Source organism: Chionomys nivalis, chromosome 23 (genome assembly GCF_950005125.1).
Source record: "Chionomys nivalis chromosome 23, mChiNiv1.1, whole genome shotgun sequence".
In the NCBI taxonomy this organism is placed as follows: Eukaryota; Metazoa; Chordata; class Mammalia; order Rodentia; family Cricetidae; genus Chionomys; species Chionomys nivalis.
This window is the reverse complement of record NC_080108.1, coordinates 17976412-17994746: the sequence shown is the minus strand read 5'-3', so window position 1 is coordinate 17994746 and position 18335 is coordinate 17976412. Positions and strand designations below refer to the sequence as shown.

At 40.8% G+C, this 18335-nt stretch overlaps 1 protein-coding gene across 2 annotated transcripts in view; it reads left to right on the top strand.

Annotated features, from left to right (window-relative positions):
- Akap13 (A-kinase anchoring protein 13) overlaps positions 1–18335 on the top strand; it is a 264078-nt gene that overhangs the window by 211851 nt on the left and 33892 nt on the right. For both annotated transcript variants that reach the window (XM_057755917.1, XM_057755918.1), the window contains 2 exons: positions 1931–2105; positions 16561–16628. In XM_057755917.1, coding sequence (XP_057611900.1) covers positions 1931–2105; positions 16561–16628 — 243 coding nt within the window. The remainder of the gene's footprint in view (positions 1–1930; positions 2106–16560; positions 16629–18335) is intronic.

Below are 18335 nucleotides of genomic sequence, written 5' to 3'. Positions count from 1 at the left end.
CCCCCATCCTTTCTGTTGTTTATAGTTTTAAAATGCAGCAGTTTGACTTTTGGGGTTTTGTTATGTGTGTTCTGTTAAGGGAGAATTTTACATGAGTCATGGAGTTTACAGATAACCCATTTCATACATCGGGTGGGTTCTGAACTTTAGTAAATGAGAAGATTTGAGTTCCTGTTTGGTACTGATCATTGCTTTATGAGCCTTTGCAACTCAAGGTACCTCGCCAACCCTTTACAGTAATTGTGGTGGATGAGAGCTAAGCCTTCGTCATCCAGAACTGCATCAACTCCAGATAGACAGTTGCTGCTCTGTGCTCTGAAATCTATTATTAGAAACCTCTAAGCCTTAGTCTCCTCAGATAGAAAATGGAGATTATTAGAACTGTAATTCATTGCCCTGTCCCAAGAAAATACATATAAGTTTCTTATTTCAATGCCTGGCACAAAGTAACTATTCATTATTTTAATTGTCATTTATTACCCTCTTTTGTAAAATGGGAAGCATGATGCCCATCTGCCAAATGAATCTATTTAGATAATCCGTACAGGTACGTTGACATGTGTGTTTAGTAGCCAGCATGGTCAGTCACTTTGAGAAGATCAGGTTTTTGGTTTTTTTTTTTTTTTTAGATTATAGTTATAGTATAAAACAGTATGTAAAGCTCACCTCTATGATTGGAGGTCTTCACCTTCTAGTTGGTTTTAAGGGAGTTACTGCATCCATATCATCATCATCATTAGTCAATTGAGCACCTAGTATAGTGCCTAGCCCTGTAGTAAACACGAGGTCAATGTCAGTTGCCTATCACTGAGGGGCAACCACAGTGCCTTACAGTGGAAATCAAAGACAGCAGGTTTCAGGGAGCCTGGCTCTTCCATCCAGAGACAAGGCCTGCTTTTCCTGTCTTACTGGGCTTTGGGGGGGGGCAAGTAGCTAAGCCTTGGGGAACCCCTGTCCTGAGAGGAAATGAGTGCTGGAGTGATCAGCTTGAGAAGACAAGGTGGTTGGGGAAGGTTACTGACAGCACTTATTCTTGTCTTTTCTGTACCTCGTATTTTCCATACTTTCTGCCAGTGTCCTTACCACTGTTCCTGGTTGTTGTCTTCTCCTGCCTAAAATCAAAATCCCCTTTTCTTTACTACAAAAGGTTGCACTTTTGTGTTGAGTCAGAAAAATAATAAGCTGATGACACTCATTTTCAATAAGGTATGAATAATTGCTGTAATGCATTAAATGTTACTTAGATATGTGCTAGGCTTTAACAAAAACAGAACTATAAAGTGGGCACCTATCCCATTTTGCAAATAAGATGACTTCAGACTCAAGAAATGATTTGCCTACGGTCTCACCATTAGTAGAACTTAAAATCAACTTCATGCTTAACCTATGTGCAGTTTTCTGCCCTCTTTGCCACCATTGAAGTCTGAACCAAAATTGGTTAAAAAAAAAAACAAAAAACAAACCTGTAAGGTTTAGAGTAAGGAAGAAAATGTCATGGAGACCCATTTTTCAGGGACGTACACGTGGTGTGTGAAAGAGAGCCTCACAGAACTTCTTAGGCTTCATGACATTGTTTCTGTCCCTCATGCTGATCCTAGAATTGCCATCATCCTTCTGCTCCCTTTCTGAACTGATCTAAATTCAGTGTTTCCTGTGTGGTCTAGACCACCATACCTTACTGAGAAAAGCTTTCTGCTCTGGGCTCTGCCCAGTGTCTGTTAGTATAAATAGCCCCTGATGACTCAGAACTCCTAAATTTTTCTAGTGGGAGCTTGTAGGATTGAAAATCAATACAATGTTGCCCAGAACATTGTTCCTCATTTTTGCCCACAATAGGCACCACCCTCTGTTGACTATGCGCCATCTCTGTGTCCAGGTAAGGGGAAGGCCTTCTGGTGCTCAGTTAACTGTTGATTCTTTTCTTTGGCAGGAAAGGGAAAGGGAGAAAGATAAAATTAAGGAGAAAGAGAAAGAATCTAAAGAGAAGGAAAAAGATAAGAAGATTCTTAACGGACACACTTTCAGTTCCATTCCTGTTGTGGGTCCCATCAGCTGCAGCCAGTGCATGAAGCCTTTCACCAACAAAGAAGCCTACACTTGTGCAAGTAAGAGACACGCTTCTTCCCTTCATCAGACGCGGCTCTCTCGCTTTCAAGAAAGCTGGTTTGTTTCCTGCAATCCCACCCCTGATCTGTTCCTCATTTATGTGGAGAAGTAACTCTCTGTGTGTTTTTAATTTTAATTATGTAACTTAGAATCTATATTTTGTTTTCAGATATCTCTAATTTCATACTCTCTGCTTAGATGCCACCTCCTATTGCCAGAAACCTGGCAAATCAAAGCAGCACATAGTCTTGAACCTTAAAACTTCCCAGTTCCTTTGTCAGATCATATATATATATATATATATATATATATATTTTTATACACTGCTCCCCACACCCAGCACACACATGCACACAGAAGGGAGAGGGGGAGGACGGAGGGAGGGTGGCATGCAGTTTAGAGATTTAAACTCAGGGCCTGATATAGGAAAGCTGTCTGCTCCTGAGGTACCCCCGTCTCAGCCCTGTGCACTTATTTTTTTTTTTTTTCTTTTTTTTTTTTGGTTTTTCGAGACAGGGTTTCTCTGTGGTTTTGGAGCCTGTCCTGGAACTAGCTCTTGTAGACCAGGCTGGTCTCGAACTCACAGAGATACACCTGCCTCTGCCTCCCAAGTGCTGGGATTAAAGGCGTGCGTCACCACTGCCCGGCTTGCACTTATTTTTTAAATCTGGTCCTTTAGAATATGATCTAGCCACTTGCCATCCTTAAATCATGGTGGCTACTAGATGAGAATGTCTGCATGTGCATGTGTGCTCCATGTTTCTGTTACTGATCTGCTGAAAGACAAGTCTATTAACTGAGCATGACTCTGCTTTTGATAAGGCATTCTCAGCAAGAGTCAGTTGGCCTTCTCTGGACAGGACTTAGATAACAAATGTCTGTGTCACAGCCGCAGAATTCTACAGTTGCAACACAAAGATACCCTTAGATATATCAAAAGAATGGCTTTGTTCCAGTAAAATTTCCTTTATAGACACAGATATTTAAATTTTTGTATGCCATGTCATTTTCATCTTTATAATTTTTTTCAACCATATAAAGTATAAAAGCCATGCATGGCTCATGGGCTCTGCAAAATCTAGCAATGGGCCAAATCCGGCACACACACTATAATTTGAAAATCTGCTCTACGTTAGTGTTTCTCAGAATTGTGTTAGTGCACACATAGGAAGTAATTATATTTGTAAAGTGTACCAAGATAACATAAGGAAGCTGCTTTGTTCAGCAGAGAGCAAGCTGGGAATCAGCCACTGTAGGCCCAGCACAACAAGAGGCTGTGGTGGTTTGTCTCGTGTTAGACTGCACACATGCAGACAAGACAGTGTCTGAGTCATACTCAAAGGAGCGAGTCTCACAACTGACATGATGATGTCTTGTTCTCAGTTGTTTATTGTACATTCCAAGTAATCTGTTACTAAATATGGTTAGCTTACTTAAATTAGAAGTGTATATATATGGGCAGATTCAAAGTTCTGAAATAATTTTGGCTTACTTGCTTTCTTTAATACAAAAGAGGGGTGACGATACAGCTAGCTAAGAACCTGTAACCTCTCTTACCTGTGTCACAGCCATTATGACTTTCATAAATAAATTTTTAAAAAGGCTTAATCACATATGTCCTTGTAAAATTAAGTGAAGGATATGTTATATCCTCCAAAGTAATCTATAGTTGTATTTATTTAACTCTTTCAAGAGAAAAGCACTTACCTAAATCAGTATGCATTCCTTTAGGTAGAGATCACACATATTATTGCTGTTCTCCATGTGTGATTTAGCAAAACATTGAGAACTGCATCACATAGTACTAAGTCTCAGGTAAGCTTTATGATGCAAGAGACCAACTGTCCAGTGTGTCCGCTGTCTCCACTGTGATTGCCTGTTAGAGCCCACTCTCTAGCAAGGACTCTTTTCTTCAGTGTTGGTTTCTGCCCACTGGAAACAGTCTGCTTCTCAGTACTACCATTAACTAATTTTCCTACACCAGAAGTCAATAAGCACATTTTTAAACCACGTTATCTATTACTAAACATTTTTAGCATATTAACCTGGGGTATTTAATGTTAAAACTACATTCAGTTTGCACTATACTTAACAAAGAGCACATTGTAAGATCAGAACTGCAGGTTTGTCATTTTATTGTCTGGTTAATTATTAGTATGGTTGGAATTATCCTTGATCTACAGCTTCTCCAAAGAATTTGTGCAGCGGTCTTTTTCATTGTAAAAACAAGGTATTCGTCATAGCATGGTGAAGGTGAACAGATAAGGAGCAGTATTGTTGTGGGTGAGAAACACCTCTCCTCCCTCAAGAAATCCTCGATATCTATGTAAGGAGAAGCTGCCTGACATAAATACCAAACGAGGCACCAGTGCATCAATCTATAGATTGATTCTGCTTCTCATTAAGAGCTCATATTAATTATTTCTCTCATGATGGAATGCCTGACAGTGGCTCTAGTTTCAAAAGTCCCTCATGCAAGGGAAAGCATGACAAAGATGGTGGTAACAGGAGTCAAGACCCTTCCTAGTGACTTGTATCTGCCGAGTATGCCACCTAGACACTATATCCCAAAAGGTTCTAAGCTCCTAAAACAACGCAACCAGGTAAAGACCAAGTACCCAAAACCTATTTCTGTGGGGAGTGGGGGGAGGGCAGTTCACATTCAAGCCATAACAGTGTGAATGGAAGCTGCTGTGACTGGGAATGCAGGTCACTAATGGAGCACTCGCCTAGCATGTTCATCCTGGGTTCAGTCCCCATCACTGGGAGAAAGGCAGAGCTGGAAAAAAAGAATTATTTTGCATATTCCCTCCTCTTCATTATGAAAGTGCTTTTATTTATTTGGAATCACTAATATCAGAAAAACATTAAAAGGCCCCAGTTCTTTGAAAAGTTCATACAGTATATCTTGAACATATTCACACGTTCTCAACTCCCCCTGTAACCACCTACCCATTCCTTCCCATCACATCAGACTTTGAGTCTTCTTCCTGCCTACTCTAGTCCAGTTTGTGTTGCCCTACCAGGGGTCATATCATTGAAGGAAGCTGATTCTCCCTCTTCCAGGAGCTATCACATGCCATTAGCTTCTCAGCTAGTAATGGGATGGAATTTTGTGCCCATCTATGCAGGATTTTGTCTGGCTTGAACTTCACAGTCCTATGCATTTCGTCAGAATCGCTGTGAGTTCTTCAGTGCAGCTGCCCTGTTGTGTCCAGAAAACACTGCCTCCTTGAAGTTTTCTACCTCTGGCTCTTCCACTTTCTCCACCTCCTCTTCCAGGGATATCCCTGAGCCTTGTGGAGAGAGGTGTGATGTGAACGCTTCATTTAGGACTGAGCACTCCACAGTCACTTATTCTCTGCAGTCCAGGGTCTCTCTTAATTAAGGCCGAAATTCTTTTTTTTTTTAAATATTTATTTATTATGTATACAATATTCTGTCTGTGTGTATGTCTGTAGGCCAGAAGAGGGCACCAGATCTCATTACAGATGGTTGTGAGCCACCATGTGGTTGCTGGGAATTGAACTGAGGACCTTTGGAAGAGCAGGCAATGCTCTTAACCGCTGAGCCATCTCTCCAGCCCCCAAGGCCGAAATTCTTGACTGGCAGTATCAAATTGATATTCAAGAGATTTCACTGATAAAGCAGACTGAACTACTTTCTACTGTAGAAATATTAAAAGGATGTGGAAACTATATATATATGCATGCACATACATTTTATTAGCCTGAATTTTTTGTTGTTGTGACCAGAAATCAATGACTTGAAACAGCTTGAGGCAGGAAAGATTTGTTTTAGTTCATAGTTTTAGTAGTTTCCATCCATCATGCATCATGTAGACTGGCATGGTAGAGCTGAACAGATCACATGGTGTCTAGGAAACAGAGAGAATGCTTTTGCTGCCTGTCTTTCTCCTTTTTCTACTTTATCTGGGCCCTCCTCTGATGGTGGTATTATCTACCTTTTGAGTGAATCTCCCCAAATTCTCTGTAGCTAATCCTTTTTGAAAAACGCTCACAGATACATTCAAAGCTTTTAGGTTGATAACATTAACTATCTCTAGTCTTTATCAAATTGATACCCAAACACATCTCCTTAATCATAATATCACATCCCTGATCCCCAAAGCTTCAAGGCTACAATCTATGTATTCTTAACAGTGTTGTTTAGAAGTTCAAAGGGTCAAAACAAACTCTTAGCTTTTAGCTAATTAAAAAGGAAATTGAATATTGGCAATAGCAGTGACACCGAGTATACATTCCCATTCAAAAAGATATAAAAGATCAGCAGAATAACATGAAGACTTGCACCAAACCAAGATCAAAACCCAACATGGCGAATGTTAAATCATATAGCATCTGAAGGCACATAATGGTATGATATGGGCCCCAGAGAGAGGTCTTGAGCAGCCTCGCCCTTAAGGTGTTAGTTTTTGTAACTCCTATGGCCCTCTCTTTAAGGCTGGCTTCCCTAATTAACTGCACCTTTCTTTGGTAACATTCCATATTCTTAGGATCTCCATTGCATCCTTGACTTCACCTTCACAATTTTAATGCATTGCCCTTTGAAGATTCTAACTCTGCCATACATTGCCTGGCCCCCGCCCCTCCCTTTGAGATCAGGGTAGAAGCCCCATGATTCTATAACTCTTGGATTCTGCCTATCTACAAAAACAGCACTATGTAAATAAAATCAAGGACTACCATAAGCTCAAGCAGTAGCCAAGGCCTCTTTGAAACATTGTCTCAGAGTGCGCCTGAGAAAACATTTCCCTAACAGTATGTCAGTGCCACCTTGTGCCCCAGGTGCTTGCCATATGGGATTTAATGTTGGCCTTGTTGAGTGTGGTCTTGATTGCTTTGGTCCAATCCTTTCTTGGTTTGGATGTCAACCATACAAGCAGTTCCCTAACAGGTAGCCCTAGATTCTCTTCTCAAAAATACTGTTTTCAAATGAATTAAAACCTCTACACCCTAGAGCTTGGAATGGGTGGAGTTCTGCCAATTCCTGAGTTGTCCTCAGGATATCTTTCCTATTCCTTTGATGTCCTTGGCTTGTTTTTAGTGGTGTGGATGTCTTCAGCAACTCTTCTGTCCTTGGCCCCAACTTTGCACATACTTCTAAACTTCTGGTTTTTTTCTTTCTTACAATTCTCACTAAAAAACTTGTCTGTCAGAGCCAATAAAGCCCATTCCACAGCCTGAATGCTGGGCTGTGGCAACATTTCCTTCACTAAAAATTGTTAGCCCAGCATTCTCAGACTCAGCCTTCTAAGTCTCAGGGCTTACTCAAAATACAAACAAGTTCTCGGCCACAGCTTAAAATGGATGGCACTGGTCCAGTCTACGGCTGTCCTCACTCCCATTGGAAACCTCACCACCATCAGTCTTCCTATCCCCTTTCCTGTTGACATTCTGGGTGTCTGCACTCAGAATCACTCACTAAATTATGCTAAAGCATCTGGGGACTCTAGAGGGCATCTCCAGACCTTTTGAAATGCTCACATACTAATTCTTAAAAGTTCTCACACCAAGTATTTTTTTATTACTTAGACTTTCCCTCTCCTGACAAATAATTACTTATTTTGACTGATGGTTTCAGTCCGTCTTCTCCATCAGGAAGAGTATGTCAGAGCAGAGCTGGTCACATCTTGGTGCCAAGGAAACAGGAAAACAGTGTCTATACTGGCTAGCCTTTTCCCTTTTCATTTTACTTAAGCCCCCAGCCTATGGGATAGTGCCATTCACATTTATGGCCTCCCCTACTTAGCATTGTGAAAATGCCCATATAGAGACACTCAGTGTGTCCTTTCTCAGTCTAATACACTTGAAGTAAAGAGGCAGAGACAGGTGGATCTCTGTGAGTTTGTGGCCAGCCTGGTCTACATAGCAAGTTCCAGGACAGCCAGGGGTTATACAGAAAACCCCTGTCTCAAGGAAGAGACAAAAGTAAATATTAAAAAGTAGGAAAAGGTACATAGTAAATGGAAAATGAGACACCCAATTATGGCTGACAGTCTTAAAGGTTAAGGGTATAGAAAAAATGGATTCTTTGACCTTCCCTCTCCCCAGGACCCTGATTGGAATCCTATAAGTCTGGGGTCTAGGTTTCTACCATCCTTATATGCTGGGATAGATAAGCAGGCTAAGCAGTTCTAAAAGCTGTTTTGTGAGGTCCCATTTAGGAATAGTGAAAATATTATGATCCCCAGCTGGAGCAAAATATAGAACTGCTCTGGCCCAAACAGCATCTTCAGAGACTACCACAGGGAGAGGGTTGGATGTCCTGTGAAGTCAAGCAATACACTTTAAAAGAGCAATAACACAGGTGCCACAGAGAGAAGCAAACCAGTATGAGGTATTGCTATTAGCAGATACGTAAGCAAGAAAGGACTTACTAACTGGATAACAATGATAATGGGAAAACAAGATGGAACAACTGATCAGACATAGAATTTCATTTAGAGGATAGTTGTGGGAAATTTTCAGATATTCTGGCATATTTGTATCTTCAGTATATTCAGATTTATATTTGTTAGCAAAAGATAAAAGTGACTTCTTCTCTGTATTCTTGATGGTTTCCAAAAGTTTTTCATATTGTATGATTTCTTGTCTTTAGTGGTGGTGGTACTAGTGTTTGGGTACTGGGAATTGAACCTGGAGCCTCATATTTGCTAGGGAAGCACTTTACCACTAATCTGTATTCCCAGCCATAGTTTTTAATCCTAAAAGTAATGAAAGTGTGGTAGTGTGTCCCAACACCTGGAGTACTGAGACAGATGGAGTACCATGAATTCTGAGGCCAGCCTGGGCTACACAGAAGGATCTTGCAACAAAAACAAACCAAGGACTCACCAGATCAAGATACCTGATGACCTCTGAGTTCAGTCCTCAGAGACCCACATGATAAGAAGAGATTGTCTCCTGCCCTTTATACACATGTCATAATGTACACAAGCTAAATCAATTTAGCTGTAATTTTTAAGTATTTAAAAATAAAGCAAGGAATTGGCTATGTTGGGGAAAACAGTTGTCACATAGATGTGAAGATTTGAGTTGAATCCTGAGACCCCAGTCCAGGTGTGGCATTGTGCATCAGTAATTCCAGTGCTTCTGCGAGAAATAGATGGAGACAGAACAATCCCTAGAAACTTGTTCCCAGTGACAAACAACAGAGACCCTGTCTCAAATAAGGCATCTCACTCCTGCCCCTCTACTCCACCCCAATCCTCTCCCATTCCTCCCTTCTTCTCACTCTCTATCTCACATACATGAAAAATAACTCAACATTTGGAAATTTCCGTAGACATATTAAAATGGATCTCAAAATTCTGTGACAGATTTTTGGTCAAGGTTATTTGTATTCGAAAGTACTATTGTTGCAACTATTATGTATAAACTCTTAATATAAAACACACACACACACAGAGTGACCTGCCAAACATTTTCTTTCCCTTCTGAGGGTTTTATTTTCATTTTATAATTTTTCCATGTTTTACTAGTAAATATAGATGATCAGTTGAAGCAAATAGTTCAGACTGGAGTGGTAGATACTGGGATAATACGCATTTACACTTTCTGGACATACTCAGTGTCCTTGCCAGCTCCCAAGAGACTTCTTGTCATTGCTTTAAACCTATCAACATCATTTATCCATCTCACGTCAGAAGAACATAACAGAGAAGCTCAAGGATTATTGCCCCAGTAAGTATACAAGGTTCAGAACCACATTTCCAGTTTACAATCATTCCACATCAGAAACTTAGTTCGGTGATTTAGCTACAGCTACCACCCTGCTCTAGAAGTAACGGTGGAAGAGTTTAATCATTTGATGGGAGCAGTAAGGTTTGTGTATAACCACGTGCAGCTTCCTTTGGGGAAAAGAGCAGGAGCACTAGAGGTTTAAAAGCTATGGAATAGTGTATAATCATCTTTCCAAAAGAGTGAAGGAAGTTAGCTGATTCACCTGGCTTTCTGAAGCGCAGAGCCTTCAATGCATATTTGTATGTATGTATGAAGCCACATCTGTTATCTTGACAGGAAGCAGGAAATATGAGTAATCCAGCAATCTTTTGTCTTTTCCCTTCACCCCCACTCATGTTCAGGATCTTCCCAGTATTCTCAGGAAATGTAGCTTCTCTGCAGTTAGTCATCCACCACTGAGTGGAGCTTCATATCCTCAACAGCTCTTCTATCAGGCTTTGGTTTGTAATGTAGAAAGATCACCTGTAGGACATGCTGGAGATGCAGTAGATGGTCTGTAGTGACTTCCTCCTGTCATCTGTCACATTCATGTATCCCAAATACCAGGAGATCGGTAGGATGGGCTTTTCGGTGACGTCAACATCACTGAGACCATGGGATTATGCCCTCACCCATCTGGACCAGACTCAGTGAAATCTGGTGCGGGATAACACGGAAGTGTTCATGATCATAGCCACAAGAAACATTGAGCAGCAGAGCATCTGTGTGCTGCAGGCAGTCTACTCCTGGGTTTAAGAGAAAACCTAAACCTCAGGTCAGGAATATCTCAAAGTGCATGAGTTTAGTAGAAACCTTAGGAGAATTTTTTTTTTTGTCCAAACTATTCTCCTGCTTTAGGGTTAATGGGCAAAATAAATGTCCTTGCAGTTCTTTATTCTAGAGCATGCAAAACTATCTTTGAATAATAAACTGTTCTTTCTGGCTGCCACAAATCATTTACTCTGGGGAAAGCTCAGAGAGTCCTTCAGAATAAAGAATTTGGTATGTTCAGAGTTTTGAATCTTGCCAGTGGTCTTATTTTGTTTGCTTTTAACAGTTGTGAAATAACACTGAGATTATTGTTGGTTTGTATTCTGTTGTGTGAGCGTCTTCTAAGTACTTTTGTGGTGGGTTCTTTCTGTTGACTGAAACAGTAAACAGTGGTACGACTGGAACCTAAGTAGGAAATGTGAGTTCACATTGAGTGATGGTTGTTGTTTTGTTTTGTTTTTCTTTTCCTTTGGACTTCCTTAGAAGCAGCATCTCAGGAACTGGATGGTTTCTGTAATTTAGAATCAGTTCGTTGCTTTTGTAAGATATGAACTGCCCAAAGAAAAGATACTTATAAAGATACTTATTAATTTAGAAGAAAAGGTAAGGATCTTACACAATAAAGTCCATTCTTGATCAACAAGAATTCTTTATTTTGTTTCGTTTTTGTTTGCCAGTGTTCTTATGAAAGCTGCTGTTAGGAACAGTTAGTCAAAATGGCTTAGCTCTTTTCTGTGGCTTTCCTCTGGTCTGAATGTCAGCGCTGTGGTTATTAACACTGGCTACCAAGAACCTCGCACATGCTTTTCGCATACAAACACTATCAGTCCAGACGAGACAGCGCCTCAAAGTCCCCAGTGACTTTAAACAAGACGTCGCAGCAAGAGTTTTGGAGCATGTGTTTCTGAGTGACTGCTCGTTCCGTGGGTTGGTTGGATTTTGTGTGGTTGGTGGGTTTGGCTTTGTTTCTGGTGGTGTTTCTTTAGAGTTTTCTATTTTCCCATAGGAGGAACACGTTTCTATTTGTTCTTCCAGGCCATTCTTCCATGTGTCCTTAAAAAGGATCAGATTATTTTTTTCATAGATTTTTGCCGCTAGTAGACAGAACAGTGCACTAAAGTACTTGAATGTTCTTTTCTTTAAAAGTCTAGCTGCAAATGACAATTTTTCTGCTGAGGAAAAAAAAATGCAATATATAACATTTCACCAAAGCTGTCTGATGGATAGTTTGCCAAAGGGGGGACGAAAGCAACAAATAAATGATCATTGCCAGGCATGTAAATTTACTCCATTTTCTTTTGTTGGATGCCTCCTTGTGGAGGGGGGGAGATAGATGGATGAATAGATGCAGGCTGAGCTGTTGACTTAGTCCAAAGAAATGTGATAAAGGGTCAGCTCTAAGCCTACAAACCACTGTACTTTGTGACCTTTTTTTTTTTTGAAGAATTTTGTAAAAATGAAATCATAACACTTAACTGAGCTTAGGGAATGTATGAAAAAATAAAGAAAGCCAAATCAGTTTTTTTTCTCTTTTATGAACATTTTACAAGTTTATTTTTTTAAAAAAAAATTAACATAGATTTAAGCATAGCCATTGAGAGTGAAAAGTACTTAGGCAAAGAACAGTCTACAACCAAGGGTGGGTACCAGCACCCCGCCCAGGTAATTTTCTTTGATCTTCCTAACTTAGTATGGTTTGTGGCAGTGTGCTTAAAAAAAATCTATTAAACTTGTCTTCAAGTCTTGTGTTTTGGGCAATTGTCTGTTTTAAAACAGATGATACGGTTTTAAATCTCATGACTTTGGCTGATGTCACTGGGACCAGTAGTTTCTAAATCACTTATGCCTAGCACTAAAAGCATCCTATGGATTGAGTCCAGGACCACTTGGTGACGAGTTTAGTGTTTTCGAGTCGGTGCTTCAGTATGGTAAACAGGCAGCCATGTGAACTGTTTATCACTGAGACTTGTGGCTGTAATACTGGGCATAGTAAAATTTCAGCTGGGTTGTGGGTTTAGAGACAGTTAACTAAAAACATGAATTTCTTTAAAAGTTCTACTGGACACACATCCAAGATGTTCTTTCTTCTGTGACTCACGGAGTGGAACTGTTCTTAAATCTCAGACAGTGGCCCAAGGACATGAGAACTGCTGAAGTCTGCTCAAAAGTTACAGTGCCCCCCTTAAAAACTGCACTGCTTAGCCCTTTGCAGGGTGCTGAGACTGGGAGGAGAGGAACGGGGCGGGGGCGCTTGGAAGCGGTCTCTGTCTGGGCTTTTTTAGTTTGTCCCATTTGCACATCAGAAGTAGCGGCAGGTTCTCAAACAAACCTTTCTCCTCTTGTATTTCTTGTTGATGCCCCCAGATACTATAGAGTTAGAGTAAAACAAGAGAAAAGATTCATCTTATAACTGTGATGCTGAAATTTGTATTTCAGAATAATGCATCACAAATGTGATAAATTGCTATTTTTAAAGAATAAGGCAATCTAAGGGGTTTATGAGGATGATAAAGTTTGATGCACTGATATTTTTAATTTAAAGACTATTAATACAGATATTATAAACAGACAATGTAATAGGAACCTGTTGAACCCCAACTCAAAATGGAAAATATATAACTCAATGGTAGAGTGCTTGCCTAGACAGTATGAGACCGTAGGTTTGACACGTATCACCACAGAAAGGGAAGGAAGGAAGGAAGGAAGGAAGGAAGGAAGGAAGGAAGGAAGGAAGGAAGGAGGGTAGGCAGCATTTTGACACAGTACTTCATCCTTCACTTTCTAAGAAACAACCCTTCACAGTTAAAATTGAACTGGTTTCCCTGTGCCAGTCTTCATTCTTCCCTACAGAAAAGCACTTTGTAATCGATGGTTTATAATTGCATCTCATAGGAACGAAATTTAATTTTAACAGTTGGGTTACTGTTGCCGTGCATCTCACTTTGCAATTTCCATTCTTCTCCCCAATGTTCTGCTTTAGAGAAGTGAAATTCTGACGACATAGATGCAGAACCTGGCCCTTAGCTCCTGGGGGCTCTCTTACAGACTTCAGGCTGTTCTGCTTAGGATGTGGGGTCACTCTCACTCTGTCTCTGTGACAGACAGGGCCATGAGGGCATCCTTGTGTCCTTGTGTGTGGCATTGGACTTGGTGCCAGTTCTTAAAGTTGGCACACACACTGCACTTCATTAGATGTTGGAAAGTGACTTTCCAGAGTAAATGTATCAGTTTTAGATGATGCTTCTTCCTTGCCATGTCTTCACAGTACTTAAAATGGGGAATGTGGTTCTTTTTGTTTTGTAAACAAGGAAACCAAGGCTTGTGGAGAAGTACATGGTGGAATTAGGACCTGAGTTCAAATGTAATTTACCTGTTATGTGCCCTGTACTCTTTTGCATGTTATTAAGTTGACATGGTAAATTTCAAATGCAGTAATGAAGGTTGTGTCAGGGTACTCGGTTGACATAAAATGGAATGGCCTGTGGGTTTCCACGTAGACATTCAGATATATGTCATGATCCAGATACTGCACTCGAGAGTTAAAGATCCTCAGTGAGGTGAAAAGCCTGACAAAAATCCCAGCACAGTGTGACTGCTGGTGTTCAGAAGGGCCCAGCCAACCAAGCAGGCGCTGCAGAAGGAATGGAGAAGGCCTTTGGGGTCTGGGTTTCTGGCAGTCTCCTTCAGAGCGGCAAGTTCCTCCTACCCTGACGTCCATAAGTCCAAACTTCCAAGTCCAAGAGCATCTTGACCTTGGCTAGGACAAGGCCTGCCAGTGGTACTCCCTGAAGCTGCCATACCTAGTGAAATGCTGTCTGTCGCTGATTTTCTGAGTGAGCCTTTCCCAGGAGACACTCGCCTCTCCAGCTGTCCCCAAAGACAGATCTTCTGCTTGTTTGTGCTTTGCCTCTGGCCTCTGGGCACAGTCTGTTTTTATGACGTCATCCTAGCAGGAAGAGCCCATGACCTTTCTTAGGCACAGAGTGCAGGATTTTTATATCAGTGGCCCCTGTAGGCCACGGGAATGGAAAATAAAAAATACTTTAAGATAAAATGTGTCATTGGTAAATTTGAATCTGTTTCGTCTCAGGAAATCTCCCACATTCTCTTGAGTCAGGGTTCCCAGGGGTTCTTTGGGAAAGTTGTAATTACGTTTCTTACATGGCTTCTGACTCAGGGAATGGGGTACAAAAGGCTTGGGTATTCAAGATCTCAAGAAGGGTAAACTTTCAGGTCCTTCTCCTGAAACTTTCACAGCTCCTTTTAGCAGTTTTATATATTTTCTTATTATTTAAATATAACATCCTTTCATTATTTCTTTTATTTTCGCATTTATAATTATGTCATTTCTCCCTCCCTTTCCAACCTCCTATTTCATTTTCAAATTCATGACCTCTTTTTTTCAGTAATTGTTCTTAAATCTCTATGTGTGTATATATGTGTTCCTAAATATACAAATAAAACCTGCTTGGTCTGTATAATGTTACTTGTATGTATGCCTTTATGGTTGGCCATTTGGTATTGGATAACCAATCAATGTGCTCTTCCCTGGGGCATTCAGTCTTACAACAAATTTCCTGATCTTCTGGCTCTTAGAGTCTTTCCACCCCATCTTTGGCAATGTTCTTGAGCCTTAGGTGTAGGAGTTGTTCTGTAGGTTCATAGTTGTTTTATAGGACTAGATAGAATCCACAACTCTGCATTTTGCTTGGCTATAGGGTTCCATAATGGTCTTTGTCTCTTGCAAAGAAGAGTTTCCTTGATGAGGGTTAAGAACTGTGCTTATTGCCGGGTGGTGGTGGCGTACACCTTTAATCCCAGCACTCGGGAGGCAGAGGCAGGCGGATCTCTGGGAGTTCGAGGCCAGCCTGGTCTACAAGAGCTAGTTCCAGGACAGGCTCCAAAGCTACAGAGAAACCCTGTCTCGAAAAACCAAAAAAAAAAAAAAAAAAAGAACTGTGCTTATCTATGGGTATAAGGACAAATATTTAGAACATAGTTAGGAGTATGCTGGTTTCAGTAAAGTGGTGTCTGTAGATTCTTCCCCAAGATCCATGATTTCAGTAGCTATGTGTGATTGGCTAGGTTTCCTTTTGTTAAGTGAGCCTTAAGTTCATTTGGTGAACTTTTGGTTACCGCCACTCCTGTATGTGTGCCACTGCTGCACCCTCAAGATTATCATGCCATCCTGGCCATTACGGTTCATAGGTGTCATAGCTTGGTAGGACTGTGGGATGCTTCACTCCTTCGAATGTTTGCATGGCCCCACTGGTGCCTCCTCCTTAGAGAGGAGACAGGTAGGTCAGTTCCAGCTCCAGGCTTTCTGGGCTCTATAGACATAACATCTTGATGGCAGACATTTAAACTCTGAATTATCATAACCCTGAAGTACAATTAATAAAAACTCAGAGAAATTGGGGTTCAACCTCAAGGTCAGAAAAGCAAAATAGCCAGCCACTGACTCTTACCTTGACCTCAGTCCGAAATGACGAACCTGCCTCCAGGAATCTCAGACTGAGAGCTGTCTCCTCCCGTTTTATAATCCTCTCTAGTTCTGGGATAAAGGGCGTGCACCACTACCACCTGGTTTCTCTGGCGAGATAGTGTGGCTCCTGGGGTTAAAAGTGTGTGTCATTGCTGCCTGGTTTGTAAGGCTATTTTACTTTTTGATCCTTGGGCAAGTTTTATTTATTAAAATACAAATGAAATGCCACTACATAGCCTCTCAGACTTCCTGCCTGAGAAATTCCTGACTTCTTTTTTTGGTTAAGCAGAAGTCCACATGGTTCCTAGGAAATAGCTGTAAAATGTACTGTCAGTTAATGAGAACGTATGTTCTGTGTGAGTGAAAGTCTGTAGCTCCATGCAGCAGTGGTGGAGTGTCAGAGTCCAGGGCATGCTGGCTTTCTTGTGACCTTGCCTTATGCTTCCTTTCCAGGTTGTAGTGCTTTTGTCCACAAAGGCTGCAGAGAAAATCTAGCGTCCTGTGCAAAGGTCAAAATGAAGGTAAGATATCTCTAGCTATTAGAATGTTCAAAATCCAGTGCTTTAAAATAGAAAATACCCACATGTTAGAATTTAAATTGTAGTAGATTTATTTGTTTGTTTGCTTGTTTTAATCATTTGGTGCCAATTTTGATACCAAATTAATCTAAAGATAATTGCTCTTTAAAATGATCAGCCCCCTTCTTGATTAACAAGACTTTGAATAAAAGAATTGCTGAGCTAGAGACTCACACTTGTAATCCCAGCACTTGGGAGGCTGAAGCAGGATGGTTTCCTTGGTTTGGTATTAGCCATTGTACCAAAATGAAACCCTGTCTCAAAAAAGTTTTTAAAGAAAATGAAATGATTTTTTAGGACTTTCATATATTAAACATTTCTCTGTTTCTGTTTAAGTGATTGTCTTGACTAGCTCTGCAAATATACTCTGCAATTGAAATGTCCGGCTTCCCCATGTAGGAGCATGAGGGCAACAGGTGGAAATCAGAGGCTTTTGATATGTGATGGGCATGGGGAGGGCTCTCCAAAGGCACATACGGATGACAGAGATGACATGAGACATGAATTGGTGCCATATGAACTTGAAAGCGTGTCCTTCAGGTAGCCTGTGGACTGTCAGTGTCAACCAGACATAGAATGTTTTCCCTTAGAGGATTTCCAGATGTGTCTACACAGATGTTCATCAGTACCCGCATTACCTAATGCAATGGCCTCAGTCTTAAGTGTGCATCAGAATCATCTCAAGATCTTACTCAAAGAAATTTGCTGCTGTAACCCCTCTCCCAAAGGATTTTCAGTTGGGAGTGGACTGAAGAGTCTGCTTTTCTGAGGAATTCCCAAATGGTGTTGATCCTGCTCAGCCCTCACTCTGGGCGGTGCTGGACTAATAAAGATAGCTGTATCCATATCTGAATTTCCCCAGCCCAGAGACTCACGCTGCACTTTAAAATTTTAGGTGCAAAGACTTAGAAGTTAAATTTATACCAATTTGGATTTCTATTTTCTCCCCCCAAATTGGAAGCTCCTACAGCCCTCAGCTCACTGGTGCTGCCTGTCACCCATCAGTCCCAGTTCCGCTCATCACACTCTTTTCCCATTTTCCCATCGTGTTACGGGTCTTCTGGGACCCTATTTTTCTGTCTTTTTGTTTTTTAAGTCTGTACCTTACTCCCACTAGAACATAATCAGGAAGGCAGGAATCTTTGATTTGTGAATACAGTACACTGAAAACCTAGAATAGCATCAGATATATGATAGAGTCTTAAAATGTGAAGGATTGTATGTCAGAGAACAATCATGGGTGCCCAGTGGATACTGTTGAAAGGGAAGAGCCTCCCAGATGCCCACTCGTACTTTCTTCTCCCCTCCTGCTTCTGCCATTTATCATCTGTCTGACCACCCAGTCATCTACGTTCATGGTCTCAGATAAGACTGTTACTGTGAGTGCGCTGGGCTCTGGAGAGCAATGATGATACAGAGAATAGCATCTCTTTTGTGTGTGGTTGTAATATCTATGGAAGTCTTCATTTTAAATTGAAAGTGGTCTGTTTCTTCCTAGTGATTTGTTTCAGAGTAAATGCTTCAGTTTGTAATTTCCCAAACTATTTTTTATGCATGCCCTCACAAAACTTGACTAAAATTAGTATTCTCTCTAAGAATGTAACATTTTACAAATGCTAGTCACCAAAGAAACAGAATGAACAGATATAG